At 41.2% G+C, this 16877-nt stretch overlaps 1 protein-coding gene across 2 annotated transcripts in view; it reads left to right on the top strand.

Moving 5' to 3' along the window:
• Positions 1-16096: 16096 nt before the first annotated feature.
• Positions 16097-16877, top strand: part of klf5l (Kruppel like factor 5 like) — a 30772-nt gene continuing 29991 nt past the window's right edge. The window contains exon 1 of one of the 2 annotated variants that reach the window (XM_033649299.2): positions 16097-16381. In XM_033649299.2, coding sequence (XP_033505190.1) covers positions 16241-16381 — 141 coding nt within the window. In that variant the 5' untranslated portion in view covers positions 16097-16240. Of the gene's footprint in view, positions 16451-16877 lie in introns of both variants that reach the window. The other variant, XM_078172324.1, reaches the window with a different exon arrangement.

The raw sequence follows: 16877 nt of genomic DNA, 5'->3' as shown, positions 1-16877 counted from the left end.
AACCCTTTCAGTTTAAACAGACTGAGGTGGCCTTCCGCAATGGGAGGGGCTGTTGAAGACTTGTGGGAGGAGCTGTTGATGACACCACACGTGCGACCCACTGGTGGTGGATAAACAGGAAACAGCTGATAGCAGGAATTAGCTAGCAGCTAGTAGCAAGAGGGAAACACAAACCTGACAGACACTGTAAAGATGAGCAACTGGGTAGACAAAGAATTGCACGCCCTCCTTGCCCTCGCAAATGAAGAGGCCATTAACCGGTAGATGACAAGAACGATGAAGAACGAGCTGACAGAGAATCGCCGAAGGACTGACCAGCTGCGGCCTCCCTCCCACGTCACTGTTTATGTCACACGCTGAGCTACACGTTTTGTTACTTGCTCACGCCCCCATTGCCCCGAAAAAGGCGCATTCTGTATGAACAAAAGTAGGTAGGCAGCATTTTGCCGCACTCCCCGATTTTGTTTTTATACTGCCAATGCTGAAAGAAGACTGATTGGGCTTTCCTGCTAATTTGTACAATTCCTTTTTAAAAAGGTTGAGATTAGGTCCGGACAGACAGATACACACACACACATGAACAAACACATGATCCCCTCCAAGCTTATGCTCAGCAGAGATAACAATTATTTTTGGATTTGAATAGGTACTAATTACCTCCACCAGGACGTTATGTTTTCGGTTCAGTTTGTATGCTAGTTGGTTTGTCTGTCAGCGGGATTATGGGTAAAATTAGTGGTCCACTTTTCATAAGCTTGGTGGATAGGTGTAGCATAAGCCAAGGAAGAAGCCATTCAGTATCAAAGTAGATCAAAACACAGGGCGAATACACAAATTAGGTTCCACTTTCAATACAGCATTTGGCCTTGGTAGTTTAATAATATTAGGGGTACTGTTTGTGTTTGGCAGCCTGTATTCGGTGCCATGCCACAAACTGAGAGTAGCCATAGATTTAATGACATTCTTGCCTCAGACGTCACTGATTGCTCATTGTAATTTCTTGATTACTCAGTGTTGAGTAATGTGTCCACACAAGGTTGTTCAGTTTAAACTACAGACTGCAACTGATACTGTATGGTAAACACCATAAACTGTCTGACTCGTTCCTGTTAACACAATATCAATAAAATGAGTGTAGCAGTGATCAGTCTGCTGTGTCTGAACAGATAAGAGCTCTTATGTTGACTAATCATACTTTGGCTTCACAGGAAATGAGTTGTCATGAGCATATATGACAACCTGGCAGTGATCCTGATGATAGTAATATAATATTGTGATATGCAATTGTGTCATGAAATCATAAAATAATTTTTCTAACTGTGGCTTCCCTCTTTGTGTCATATAATCCTGTGACTTTCAAATTTCATTTTTGAAGTATTTGATATTTCTCCCTGGGCACACCATGAGTCTCCTTGTGCTTGTGTTTCACATCTTTTCCACTTCTCTTTTACCTGTGAAAAGTCTCCTCCATCACCTCCCTTTGTCCCATCACCTCCTCCCACCACCTTGAACTTGACAGTGTCTCACCTCTGTACATACTGCTGATAACTGACATGATGAAGCATCGCAGTTCTGAGTTTACTCGGATCAATGCTTAAGCTCTTAACTTAAAGAAAAGTAAACAGGCCTGTATTGGAGGCGTCATTCCTGAGAACAATCAGAGGCTGTTCACAGGTTCCTCCCTCAGTCAATAAGAGGCCTCCAGAGTGGGTTTCATCACACCCACAACACACTGGTAGTACCACACAACGGCAATGGAAAGAACCATTCACTGCGTTACTATAGACACTGTTATCACAATCATCAGCAACATGACAAGGATGTCATCATCACATTTGTATCATATTCATCATCCTCACTGTCTGCTGGTTACCTTTTGTGTAATCTTTTTTAATTCAGTCAATATATTTTCTCCCATGACTGATTTAAAAAAACAAACAAATGAAAACTAATTGGACAAACATTACTCAACAGAAATACACTTACTCTGATGGTGGGTTGTTATCACTTATTTCCTAGCAGGCCAGCCCATCATGCCTGGATATATTAGATGACTCTGCAGATTAGGGTTAGGGTTAGGGTTGAACTGTAACCTTAAATGGGTGTTTTAGTTTCCTTAAGCCTAAGTTACATTACACGATTTTCACAGCGATTTTGGCGTCGCAGAGGATCTTGAGAGCCACCTTGGGTCACAGGTAAGTCGGCAGATAGTCTGCCACGACGAGTCCTCATGTGTGAACAAGCCTACGAGCAAGTCGCCCCCTCGTCCGTGACTGGGACTGGATATCTGGCATGCTAGAAAACTGGAGAAGTCTGACACGACTGACAAAGAGCATCAGCCAATGAGATGCGGGATACGTCCCACATCAGCACGGAGGAGGACAAACCACAGGGTTGCCAGGTCCACTTATTAGCTGCGACTTTGGGCTTCTTTCTAAAATGGAGTTGCTTATTTGGGCTTGCGTTCTAAATGTCACCTTCCTCTACATATATCCGTCTAATAAGTTATTTAAACGCATGATAGTCGCTTCTTTTGGGCTCGTTTCCATAGCACTAGTTGCTTGTTTCTCTCCCAAGATCTGGCAACACTGACGAGCCGGCAAGCAACAACAACAATGGCGGCGTTCACAGGATCACGGGGAGCGCGTTGTGTTTGGACCCAGGCCCTGGAGGCAGATCTGATTCAACACTGGGAATATCCATGCCTTTACGATGTGTCGTCTCCAAGTTTGGTGACATCACCGTGTTATTCTTGTGGTGTGCACACACAGGTCTTAACGCAGTTGGTGAGACTCCTGCTGACAGAAACACACGTCGCTAGGTACACTCAAAAGATTACGATAGTCTCCGTGACGCAAAATCAGGGTGAAAATCGTATAATGTGAACTAGGCTTTATCTGAACCATACCATAACAGTGTATTTTCCATATTTTCCATTACCATCCCATTCTTAATTGCTATATGCACAAATATTGCAGAAAAAATTGGATGTTGGATGATAAAAAATGTCACTGAATATAATCCAGGCATTTTGGACATTCATCCAATATAAAAGATCTAACTAGTGATTGAGTTGGGTGGTGCTTATGCAGCTTTTTTGACTAAATTGTACAAATGCAAGGACATTTTAGAGGGAAATAATGGAAATGCTACAATCTTGATGCCATTTTGTTATTTTATTTTATCACTTTTTATTTCTATTCTCAGAAAATTCAGTCTGCTTTTGCTGTCTGTTCTCAGGTACTGAAGCCCTGCCCTCAGCCCTTTAGGGTGACAACAAAAAACTCATAAACTTACTTAATTACATAAACTTAAATTTACATAAACCTAAGTACTCTTGTTATTTAACAATATAATGTAATACTACCTTTACCTTTACTTCTATCCATCTCTGTCCCTATTGCATTTTACTACATCAGGCTGCAATGATGAAGAGAGAAATACATTTTTGAGCTTAGTACAGAGTTTAAACTGAAATTCTCTAATAGTTCTCAGGCCTGAATTAATTACACCACAATCTACACACTCACAAACATACAGCAGTTACACCTCGATCATTCAAGCAGCCCATTTCAAAAGATCTGATTTGAATAATTGTGATCTGTCCATCTCTGCTGCTGGACTTAAAAGACAACAGAAGGTCTACACCAACCTGAAGCTGACAATTTGGAGCCCTGCTGCAAATTCCTCCTCAGGACTTTTATAAAAAAAATTACACACAGTAACGTGTTGCATATCCTGGTTGATCATAGATTAATTGTGATTAATGACTCCTACAAATTGAATATCTATCTATCTATCTATCTGTCTACTCTTTTATTGATCACTTAGCGCGGTAGTGTCCACACAAGCTACATTTCCAAAATCATTTGTGAAGCTCAAACAAGGCGGGGATTTCTGTTATGGGCTGAAATAAAACTGTCACCGCTACCACACAGAGTCACTTCCGCATGAACCTGGCGGGGGACAGCCCTCCATTCCCAAACCCCGCCGTTCCGAACGACCCCCACTCCAAAATTGATTTTCAAGTCCATATCGAGTTTCCTGCATTAAACACTGCCGCCCGCTCTCCGGCCGCACTCGCACAATTCTGAAACTCGTTGTACTACAAAAGCTTGAAATGAACGTTCAACTCATTGTTTTTTATTGAAAATATGTCACTGTCTTCATTTATTATGTATAATTTCTCTAGCAGCAAACACATTTAAAAGGACACGCTTGTCAAGTCTTTTTACGCGCGCCGTCCGTGGTGCTGAAATCCCCGCTGCAGCTGCCGCTCTCTGCTGACAGCAGACCGGGGGAGAAAAAAAAGACATTTGTTTGCTCTGTGCTTTCAGAAAATAACCAGGGTTAGGGTAAGAAAGACCAACGGTCTGTACAGCAGTCCCACTGTGTTTGCAGGGCATATCAGGCTGTGTGATTATGCGCAAAGTTTGGTTTGACACATTGGAGCAATTTCATACAATTTTGGACATTTAACGTGATAAACTAATTTCAGTTCAACATGGTCATTTGCTTAGAGGATTCAGCTGAAGCATAATGAGTGTTATATGTCATTAAGATGAAGTATTTGCTTGTTTTGTGGTTAATTATGCACATGATGCGTTTGACCCCATCATGAATGGGATTTTTATTCGTTCCTGCAGACAGAGGCAAAAGGATCAATACGCAGCCTCCGTTTCGTTTGCGTCCGTCTCGTTCATTCAAACTTTGTAAACACGGTTGGGATTTGTAGGGGACATACATGTGTATGCTGCTCACTATAAAATGTGTTTACTAGCCTCATTTCTAGTCAAAACAAATCTCTTTACACTTAAAAAATACTTGTTTCAAGCAAATTTTCACTTGAAATAAGTATGAAAATCTGCCCATGGAGCAAGTTTTTTTTTTCTTATTGCAAGCAAAAAAAAAAAAAAACTTGGTCGTTCAATGGACAGATTTTTTTGTACTTATTTCAAGTGAAAGTTTTCCTGAAAGAAGAGAAAATTGTCTAAAAACAAGTTACTTTTTAGGTGATGATTTATATATATTTATTATTTATTATTTCAATTGTGATGAGATTTGTTTTGACTAGAAATAAGTATTCTTGGTAAGATTTTGAGTTTATGCAGTGTACATACACATACATACACGCATGTACGTTTTTGACCATGTTGTGACTGTTGGAAGCAGGTCTTCATTCTTGCTGTTGTGGTTTGAGTCGTGTTGTGAGTTAGTGCAGCTCACTGTTCAATAAACAATTGAACTTAACTTTTTTACCTGCCTATCTGTTTGACTGACAGTTTTATTGATCAGTAAGATAACACTGACTTGGCACAAAGTTGGTTCAATTTAGTAAAAAGCTTGGATGTAGTTGCATTAGTTACTTTCATTTTGCTGTAGCTTAGCTTGCTACATTTCTGAGGGTGATAGCTTTGATGTAGTGAAGCTTCATTTAATATTGAAGTAACTAGTAGTTTAGCTCACTACACTTTCCAAGTAGCTTGCCCAACACAGATAGATAGATAGATAGATAGATAGATAGATAGATAGATAGATAGATATTGCCAGTGATACCACACAAAGTTGCAGGGAGTTCTTGCCCAGGACAGATGGTGGACTTGTAAAGCTCCCCAGAGATTGTGGTTCTTATCCAAATCCTATGTGTGGTTAGGTTATGTCAACGAAAGCACTTTGGTTAAGGTTTACTTGAATAAACACATCCGGCATCATGCTCCAAGACACCGATGAGTATGTCAGTCATCAGCCAAGACTGCAAACCCAGAGTGGTGTCTTCAATATTATTTTCGGCCAACACTTGTTTGCAGGGAGCAGGTTAATCAGACGATAGCCATGTGTTTAATTCTAGCCATTAGAAGCTACATCTGACATAAATCGCTGCCAGAGATTATTCTCAGCACTTGTTTAAAGGTGAGACGCCTGCTACCTTTTTTGCTTATAGAAAAAAACAATGAAGAGATAAAATGTTGAGAGATTTGTTCGCCTATTCAGCTATTAGCTTTTCAACAACAAAAATACTTTTTACACTTTTGCCCTCAGAGTCCCCTGACAGGCTAACAATTAATGTTGGCTGCTGTTTATCACAATGACAACCTTTCCCTCACCCCACAGATAGTTCTTTTCTTAGGAAACCTGTAACCTGAAGCTTCCCATAACCTGAACTCTAGTCTTGTGTTTCCATTGTTTTATAGACACAAACATTTTAGATACATGTTGTAATTATGTGAGGCAAGTTTGGGGCACACAACAATGGACAAAATGGGTGCAACTATTGATCTCGTTCACATTTACATGCAATTACGTTTCAAGTCAATGTCTTTAAATTAACTTGGATTTAGTTGCACCTCCATGCCAAGTTTTTGGTTTAGGAACTTGCAGCACTTTTAAATTTTCCTCACCAGACTGGGTAAATCATTTTTTGTGGAATTCATTATCTGTTCCCACTTTTCCTGTTAAAAGGCACAGGGGGGCTGGAGCCTGTCCCATCTGGCATCAGGCAAGAGATGGGATACACCCTGAACAGGTCACCAGACTATAGCCCCGTTTCCACCAAACACTTTTGGTATGGTACCTTTCACCAAAAGTAACCCTTCAGACATGGTACCTAGACCCTAGCATTTCCACTGCAAATAGTACCCTTAAATGTGGGCGGGTTTGTTGTCACTGCTCCATCCAGCACTCACTGTATTTCCTCATTAGCAGTGACACAGATGGAAGTCTGCACCTCTTTTATCATCCAGAACAAGGCTGCAAATAAAAAAAAGCTTGCTGAACTGAACTGAACCATACTGCACTGCTCGATGGAAACAGGGCTTATCACAGGGCTGACACATAGAGACAGACAACCATTCACGTTCACATTCACACCTATGACCAACTAAGAGTCACCAATTAACCTGCATTTCTTTGGACTGTGGGAGGAAGCCGGAGAACCCAGAGGAAACCCACGCTGACACAGGGAGAATGTGCACAGCAGGGCCCCAGCCAGTTAGCAGGTTCGAACCCTGTTGCTGTAAGGCGACAACGCTAACCATTTTAGTGGATTATGTTTCTCTATTTATCCCTTTGCTTGGATACACAGTAAAAGGCATCTTAACATTATTAGGATTTTATTGTAGGAACAAAGTGTTTAAAATGGCCAGAAGCTGCCACTTGATGGTCAGAAAGATGTAGACAAAGGAGCTGATCAGTGGTCAGCTCTAAGGAGGCAGCAGGGGTTAATGAAGGCTGTCTGATGTCTAGACGAAGCAGATAGCATCAGTCAGTCATTCCTCTGCAGCAAACAGGAGCCAAAAAAAAGACTGACCATTGTCTGAAACTCACAACCCCAATAAACCTGAGGGATTTTGTTGAAAAATGCTAATCCTTCAGGATTCAGTGGTATCTAGCAGTGAGGTTGCGTGTAAAAGAACTACGACACCAAAATGGCAAAAACGCTAATGGCCTTCTCTCGAGCCAGTGTTTGGTTTGTCCACTTTGGGCTCAAAACAACATGGCAGACCTGCACTGTATGTAGATACTTATGGCTCATTCTAAAGTAATGAAAGCACAACGATTCTTATTTGCAGGTGATTCTAAGCTAATAAAAACAAAGTAAGGATAATTATATACCATTTCTGCCAATACTTTGTTGATAGTTACAGAGCTTCGTACACAAAAGCTGCTTTATTTAATCGCTTTTGTGCTGCAAGGCAACAACAGCCACTGACCTCTGTGGACCCTCTGGGTGCAGTTGTAGATCATCTATCTCTGACAGGTGACTATAAAGGACTAGTGACCTGAATTGTCAAACTAAACTGCTAAACCTGGAAAAAAAAATAAATTTCAAGAATAACTTGACCCTCATTGTTTTCCCACTTATTGTTTTCTCAATTTGCAGACATTTTTGCTGTTCTTCTTCTTTGAGTTAGCCACTAACTGCTACAAGCTACGTTTGAATCTCTTGCGGTGTGTCGCACACATGACACGTCAAAATGTCACACCTGTGCCACCCATGATCCCGTCCTGCCGGCTGTCCCATTTATACAAATATTGTTTTGGCGCCATTACTACCTCCATTCCCATCTCAGAGGCGAGACAACTCTGTCCCCCCAATCCAATCAATCAGATCTCAGCATTTCAGCATTGCATCATGCTTTAATGGTCAAATGTGACTCATTTTTCAAAGGAATGATGATGAACTCTTATTCACGGAAACTCAGCTGAAACACGACTTACTTGCATTTTAATATTGGCAACATTAATGAAGGTTGCTTAAAATTCACTAGGATGTTTTTCTTAAAGGGATCATCTGCTTCATCCCTGATATTTTTATTTCTGTCTCTATCTTAACTGTTCTGATGGAAAACACACCCCAGAAAGTGAGATTTGAAACCCAGAAATCAGGTATTGATTAATAACCCTATCAGATCCTTGCAGAGGCATTTTAGAAGGCATGAAAAATCAGACGACCTTCTCCTTATTAACCTAAAGTCTTGTGAGTACAGGGCGTTAACCAGCTGAGTGTGAAAACTGTGTCCTCATCTGCCCTCCGCCTAATAGCACACACTGCTGGAGAGAGACAGAGGAATGCAGTGTAGCCAGTGTCTTCCCTCTCATCATCACAAGTCTTTTCCTCCAATTAGGAGATAAAGCATGAAAACGCTAAACTAATACTCTCTCACTTTCCTTTAATTCTTCTTTCTATCTGTCTTTTATTTACACTGTTTTTTTGCTTTTCCTCTTTCTTTGTTCTCTGTCTGTTTACTCTCTACTACAAATGCACATACAAATTACAATGAACATAATTTATGTGGTTAAACAGGTTTCGCCTTTGTTCCAAGCTGCAGCCTGTTATTGTGATATATCATCCACCTTATCAAGCTTTTGAATCTATACATTTCATCTATGTGTTTAAAAGAAATAGAGTCGATACAGAGGGGTCCATGTCATTGGTTCGACAGCCCATTGGTTCGACATCCCATTAGTCCGACTGTCTGCGGTGCTGAACGGCTCACGGCGGGCGTATGGTGCGCCGCGACCGGCTTGAGGCGGAGCAGGCTCACGGCTTATGTGTTTGCCACTTTCTTTTTCATTTTAACCCACACCATGATCTTTTCCTGACCCTAACCAAGTGGTTTTTGTGTCTAAACCTAACCAGACCTTAACCACAGGGCGTCATGATGATTTTGGAACGGACTTCGGAACAATGAGTTTAATATGGTCGGAACAATGGGATGTCGAACCAATGGGCTGTCGAACCAATGGGCAGTTCCCGATACAGAGAGGGTTTACAGTAGGTGAGAGAGACGGTAGGAAATCTGGAAGGCCTGTTTTATGTGTTAGTGATAAATCATAGCGTGGGTGACGCAGCTTCTTTGTGAAACTGAGGAGAAGGAACACGCCTGGAGCCAGAGTCTATACTTAAAGCATTGTCATGACAGGTTTATGGGTTATTTGTCATGATGTATTATTCCAAAATAATCTGCATTACCATCAGCTACAATCTATAAATTCCAGCTTGGCATTGTTGCACGTACATGTTCACGTGTGCACAAGTAAATCGTTTTTAAGGTCACACAGTTTTAGACTTTCGCCCCCGAAGTAGCTTTAAGGTGAAAATAGTCGTATTGCATTCAAACTAATAACTCTTCTTTCATGTGCATCATTTTGTCAGTTACAAACATTCTTGATCAGTGGTGTAAGGTAGGTACGACATGCCCTAGCGCACACTATCGTGCACATATCGTCTCGTCACATGATCAAAGACTTGACATTGGATAATACCAACATACACATCACCCAGCAATCATCAGTGCATATTTCTATGTAACAAAAAAAAAATACAAAAGAAAATAAGAAATTAGTACTTTAATGTAACAATTATAAGCGCTGATTTATAGTTATGGAACACTTGTTTTAGAGAGTAGTTGACTCATAGTTAGAATATGCATATTATTTTGATATAGATGTTACTGACTGTCATTCAAACAACACCTGGACAGTGTCAAGGCAAAGACAACTGCCCGCGCCGCGCTGATACGTCATCTAGCCCATACCACATTGGGATCCACCACAAAGACACTGCGCATTTCCACCGAGGCCCTGGTGTTCTCCGCGGCCGAGTACTGTGCACCGGTCTGGTGCCGTAGCTCCCACGTCAGGAAGCTGGACACTGCCCTCAACACTGCCCCACAGACAGTCTCCGGGTGCCTGAGAGCCACACCAACAAACCACTTACCTGTCTTCGCTGGTATCACTACAGCCAAGGTCAGACAGGAAGCAGCAACGTTGGCCCTTGCCCGAAAGTCACAAACGAGTGAATGCCACCTCCTCCACAAGATCGTTACGGAGACACCACAACGCACGCGCCTTAAGTCCTGACACCCCTTTGCCACACATGCCCAAGGACTGCTCCGCACAATACCAACTGTCACCTCCAAAGCTTCCTGTGTCAAGGCAAGATGGAGGGACAGTGGAAGTCAGCAGAACCATGTAGGCTTCACCACTTTATTGAAGATCCCACGGACGTCATTGGCCAGCATCTGCCTCGACAGCAATGAACAACCCTCAACCGCTTGAGGACAGGTGTAGGATGCTTCGGTGCAGCAATGCAGAAATGGGGCCTTGTGGACGGTGCCCACTGCAAATGCGGGGATCAGTTACAAACTGTAGAACATATAATAAGCAGCTGCCCCATATACCGGCCACCGAATGGTGATGGTGGTCTAATCGACCTGAATGATGACACACTGGACTGGCTTGCATCAACGGAGCTGACAGTCTAAGGGCGTATGCCAGAAGACTATTACAAAAAAAGAAAAAATAATCATGACTGAGATGAGTTTGCCTTTTTCACTTGCATATATTGCAAATTATGATGTTTTTAATTGAATGAGAGTTCTTCTTTGAACACGTGTATTTTTTCAAGGTGTCAGTTACTCGTAGGGGCCCATTCTCCACCCAACGCATTGTTGGAGGGTCCACTCTCTCTATGCCTATAAGCCTATAAGAAGACAGAAACATGGACATTTTTAATGGCAACCAAATGTTCTAAGTCAGCAACAACCTCAGTAATTGTTAAAAACATCACTTATTTTCATACCCTTTTGTTGTTTGGTACTTTAATAAAAAATAATAATACATATTTAGGAGAATAATGAAAAGAACATAGAAAACACGTGTGGTTTTGGAACATTGCAAATTGTCAAGGTGTGTCAAATATCAATAGCAGTACTCTTTATGTTGTTAGTCATTATAATAATCTCAGTGGGAGCTATTTAAACCTGTATCACCCTGTAGTCACAGTACAGGTTCACACAGTTTGTTTAAGATGAATTATGTTTGAGGTAATGAAGGTATGCTTCACTGCAGTTTGGCTTTAGGCCAAGTTTAGAGCTCATGAAAAAGGTAAAGACACATATGCTTGTGCATCAGGGCTGAGCCTGAGGAAGGGTGTTTGGCAGGATTTAGGAAAAAACTGTGAATAGTTGGAGTGCACTGAGCATATAGGTGGACAGTGGACAAGTGGAATATGCTGACTGCTGAATGCTGAATGACCAAACACAAATTTCATGCAGCCACATTTTAATTATATGAGGATTGAGTGTTTCATACTCAAAGATTGTGGGTGGAGTGTCATTTTAATGTCATTCTCAAAGGTATGATTGTGTTTGCTTAATAAAAGCATGACAAAAGTAGCACTGGCCAATTTTAAGAGCTGTAATTAAATGTTAATCATCAAAAAAGGAGCTGGAAGACCTGGTTCAGTGGCTCCAGTCTGTCCACCTCAGGAAAAACAGAGGCCAGATCAGTAACAGTACCATACTTTAGAATGAGCTGTTTATTTTTACATGTTGAGCAGCTTCTCTCACACAGAGTCTGCCATGTTGTTCTACAGTAGCCCAGAGCGGACAAGCCAAACACGGGGTTTATAGGGCCATCCATAGTTCTCCTACACACTTGGGTTGCAGTTCTGCAACCTCCCCACAAGAATCCACTAAAACCTACACACTAGACCTTTAAAGGTCCCATATTATTCAGATATTCAGGTTCATACTTACATATATTACATCTTACATATTTTGGGTTTCTACTATGTTTACAAGCTTCAGTGTTCAAAAAAACACACCATTTTTCTTACTGTCTGCCTGAACATACCTGTGATAAGCCTTTGTCTTTATAAGCCGTTTCACTGGAATTACATCTCGAGGCAACAGCTTGGGTCAGTGTTTACTTCCTGTCAGCTGATGTCATTCACATACACTGCAAAACATTCCAAGAAAAAATACACAATGACCCATTTAGAGTGTTTATGTTTCAATCAGTCTATGTGGTATACTTGTGACTTCACAAATTCACAGAAATCCTGAAGGCTCATTTGAAGGTGCAGTTTCTGAAAATGAACTGTGTGCATTTCTCTGTGGACTGAGTGTTTTGACACTTTCCCAGTGTTTGTATAGCACGTGTACCTGCTTTATTTTTAAAAGGATAGGGAAATCTAACTTATGATAATATGGGACCTTTAATAACGGGTTGCTTTTCAGACTGACCACCTTTACCATGGACTTCTACGTCAAGTAAGCTGGTAAGTCACTGTCTTTTCATTCTTATGTGATTACTTGCTCTATCCTTGAAAAGCACCTGATCTTTTACAATCACCAACACCTACCTTCCTGGTTCAGCATATTAGTATGCAAATATTTGCTATTATTGGCATTGAAGAAATTGACACTTTCAACTTTGTGGTGGTGCCAAAGGAAAAGTAGGGGGATCATCAACTTCATTAAGTTTCATCCTCTAGGCATCATGGATATCCGTCAATATTTATGGCAAACCATCCAATAGTTGTTGAAATACGGAGACAAAAACAGAAGGAGTGCTTCACCGGATCACAAAACTAGCAAATGTTTGCATACTAACACACTAAACTAAGATGGTGAGCAAACAGTGTACCTGTTCAACAGCACCATGTTAGCATTCTAGTGTTAGCATTAGCTTGAACAACTGCTGTGTTCAGGCCTCACAGAGCAGCTGACATTGTTGTTGACTCTTTCGTTACTCTAGAAATTAAATTACACATTTGTGGTCCATTTTTAAGGGTTTATATCTTCAGTAGGAAGCAGCAGGTGTAAGGGAACCATAGAGAGGTCAAGAAGTTGGAAAGACAGACAGACCAACACCTTGTTGGTTTTTGTCTCCTCGTGGGATAGGTTTACAATAGTGAAAAAAAAGATCGACATCAGCGTCATGCTAGAATAGCAGACAGGCTGGTTCCCCCCTGTTGGGCTGAACCTCCTGTAGGGTTGTTATATTTATTGTGCAACACTAGCCGTCCTGGAATATTACCAACTGACAGTTGTTTAACCTACACAGGGTATTGTACCAGCTCTTTTATCACAGCTTGCCATGCTCTACTGTGGTATAATTATACTCTTCAAAAATGTGAGCCAACCAGTAGGACTAACTAGACCAGATCAAAAAAGTTCCTATTATTATATTCAGTATAAACAGAGTCTACATCAGTGCAGAATTTTCTCACGGTTTATAATGACACATAGGCCTCGGGTTTAACAGCAGTAAACCTACGATATCAGACCATAATACCCTGGTGGTTTGTTTTTACTCAACAAAATCCTCCATTCAGGTTTGACAAGTGCATCACCACCTGTTACAACAAACTGACAAACAAATATTTTCCCCTTTAGACAGGGTGTGCAGACTGTGCAAATAAACAAAACTGTATCGTGCATGCTACACTCAGTGGTCTTTGTAGTAAACACTTGTAGTATTATACTGATGCCATAAGAAACAGTACAATAGCTAAATAAATAACAGGGCAACACAAACCACTGTAAGCAGCACAGGTGATGTACTGTAAATGAAAACAATAGGTTTGGACATGCTTCCTGTGATCATGGGTGGATTACAAAACAGGCCTACCAGGGCCAGGGGCTGAAGTTTCAAGGGGCCCCTGGCCTTCACTTGCAAAATGTCACTCAAATGAACATGTACCAACCATGAAGAGACTCAAAATGACCACAAAAAAGACATAAATCACCTGAAGGTGACACAAAATTACCTCAGTAAAATATAAAATTACCTAAAGAGACCCAAACAACAACAAAAAGACACAAAACAACCACAAGGAGATGCAAAATGACCACAAAGAGACATAAAAGAACGACAATGAGATGCAAAATGACCACAAAGAGACATAAAACAACCACAATGAGATGCAAAATGACTATGAAGCAGCGCAAAATAACAAAAAAAGACATAAAATTACCTCAAGGAGACACAAAATTACCTCATTAAAATATAAAAACAACCTAGAGAGACCCAAACAACAACAGAAAGACACAAAACAACCACAACAAGATGCAAAATGACCACAAAGAGACATAAAACAACCACTAGGAGATGCAAAATGACTACAAAGCAGCACAAAATAACAAAAAAAGACATAAAATTACCTAAAGGAGACACAAAATTACCACAAAAAGATGCATAAAGAGATGCAAAACCACCACAAAGTCTATGTCGCTTTACATAGGAGAGGTGGACGGCCCTTTGTACATTTGTGCCTATAGGGGCCCATTGTCTCATAATCCACCCATGCTTGTGACAAATAAAACCATGTCCTAACTGCATTATTGTGCTTCAAAACTGGTACATCAAGTCCACACATCTAGTCAACAATAAGATTGTCCTCATCAATTTGTGTTGATGATAAATATCCACAGTCCAGGCGTCTTCATATTAACACAACGCAGACAACACTGGAGTCCAGTGCTTACATAAAGAGAGCAGAAACATCTGAAACAAGTGCCACAGTAGTGACATGTTACCTGTCAGTGCTGAGGAGAGAAGGTATGTTGTGTCACTATTGTATCTGTGGCTTGCAGCTAGTGAAAACAAGCTCATGGCTGCTAGGACTCTGAGCTATGAAGCGCATGTGGCTTATCTACAGCTGTATTTCAGCAAGTGGTCTATTTCTGTTTCCCATATGAGGGTGTGTTGTCTTTTGAAGCAACAATAGAAATGCTTAGTGAAGAGTACAATTCATTCCTGTGTGTTTAAGATAAATAAGTATGTACACTGTTGTGGAGACAATGAAGGGCAGGAGCACATAAATGCACATGGTAATTTTCTTTAAGTTGATCCTGTTGCATCTAGTTTGAGCCAAGCCTGTGAAAGTCACGGTGAGTGTTTGGTGTGATATCTCACAGATGAAGATGTCCAGGATACTAACCGTGTAGAGTTAAGGTTTGTTAGCTCTCTCATCGGACTCCTTTTAATAGATTTCTTTTTTCTCATAACGTGTATTTGAATGTTTTTCTAGCCCCTGCTATAAACAACACACTCCATTTTCTGACCACACACGACCTTTGTCTTATATCTGTGTATTTCTATTAAACTTCTATGAATTAAATCTTTTGTGCCACTGTCATTGCTCACTGTGACTAAACCTTTATCATTTGCTGGACCTGCTGCAGCGTGCAATGAAATGCACAGTCGTGACAGCTTTTTATTATTTCCTGTGTGGCCATGTGAACGGTTGATTAGTTAGGATGTACGACAGTCGTCTACAGCCACCCATCATAAAGGTTTATTGTCTGCGACATCCCAAATTCTGCTCACCAATTCCACTATTTCACCAGCCGTGGATACAATAGGTTTCAATTGTACTCATGGCCCCACTTGACCTTTGGCAGCATGACTCATTTATTTCTTTTTTGTGTGATGGGGATACACGGTATTGCAAAAATCACAAACTTAAGAAACATGACCAGGAAAAAAAAACATAATTTGGCAATTTTTTTCTTACAGCAATTTAAATATGAAATTAAAAAATAAATCAAATTTGCAGTTATTGCTAAAGGTGTGTGTGTGTGTGCATGCGTGTGTGTGTGTGTGTGTGTGTGTGAGAGGAGTCAGTACTTGGCCTGATGCCCTGCAGTTGTTTTTCCTCCTTTCCTTCAGTTTCTCAGGTGAGTCCCGCCTCCCTCCCCGCATCCGATTGGCCCACAGGACTCATCCCCTACTGTCATTGGCTGTGCCGCGCAGTGACTGTCACCTCCAGGTAGCAGGTCCATACTTGAGCTCAGGTAAAGCTACCTGTGCGGCAGAACAGAGGGGAGGGCTGAGGAATTACCACGTAGTTTTCAGTTTTAGTAAGGCGCATTTCACAGTAATAACTCTGTATGTACTTATAGAAATAAATTTTCCTTCTGAATTTTGGTTTTAAGAATTCATTTAAATGGCAGCGAGGGTAGGACAGGCCATGAATCCGCCGCATACGACAGAAGAAAGGGCGGTTTTCACGCAGCTGAAGCCGGTGAGGATGCCGGGGGCGGACAGCGCAGAGGAGGCGGCCGTGTTTGAGGACGTCAAACCCGGGGTGAGAGTCTCCGCCGACCCGCTGAGGACGGCCGGACCCCCCGGTTCACCGGGAGCCCGGCCTCTCCGGGTATTTTAACCGCTTTTCTTCATCTCTTACCTTCACTTTCATGTTTTAACAGACAGCGTGACTGCAGGTGCTGCTTCAGTCATAATAAAAGGGCGTTTTGGATATACACAAAGCTGCTAATAAGCAGTGAATAATCGCAGAGCTGCATGTTGTGCAGGAGGCAGCTCACCTGTGCAGGTTAAAGTCCTTTACAGACACCTGACATGTTAGAAAACGCAGGTAAAGTTCACCTGGAAGCTGTTTGGAGCAAAGTGACAGCTCTGCAACACAAATTATTCAAATCTAACTTTATTTGTGCTTCTGAAATGCAAGGTAGATTGGTTTTAGTGGATTTAGTTTGTTGCTATTTTGTTTTTAAGATTTTTATACAGATACAGACACTTCCATTGATTTGTATTTGTGCTAAATATATTGTGTAGTTACTTTC

Source organism: Epinephelus lanceolatus, chromosome 11 (genome assembly GCF_041903045.1).
Source record: "Epinephelus lanceolatus isolate andai-2023 chromosome 11, ASM4190304v1, whole genome shotgun sequence".
Taxonomy (NCBI): Eukaryota; Metazoa; Chordata; class Actinopteri; order Perciformes; family Serranidae; genus Epinephelus; species Epinephelus lanceolatus.
The sequence above is the reverse complement of the archived record's forward strand: the minus strand, read 5'-3'. Positions and strand labels throughout refer to the sequence as shown.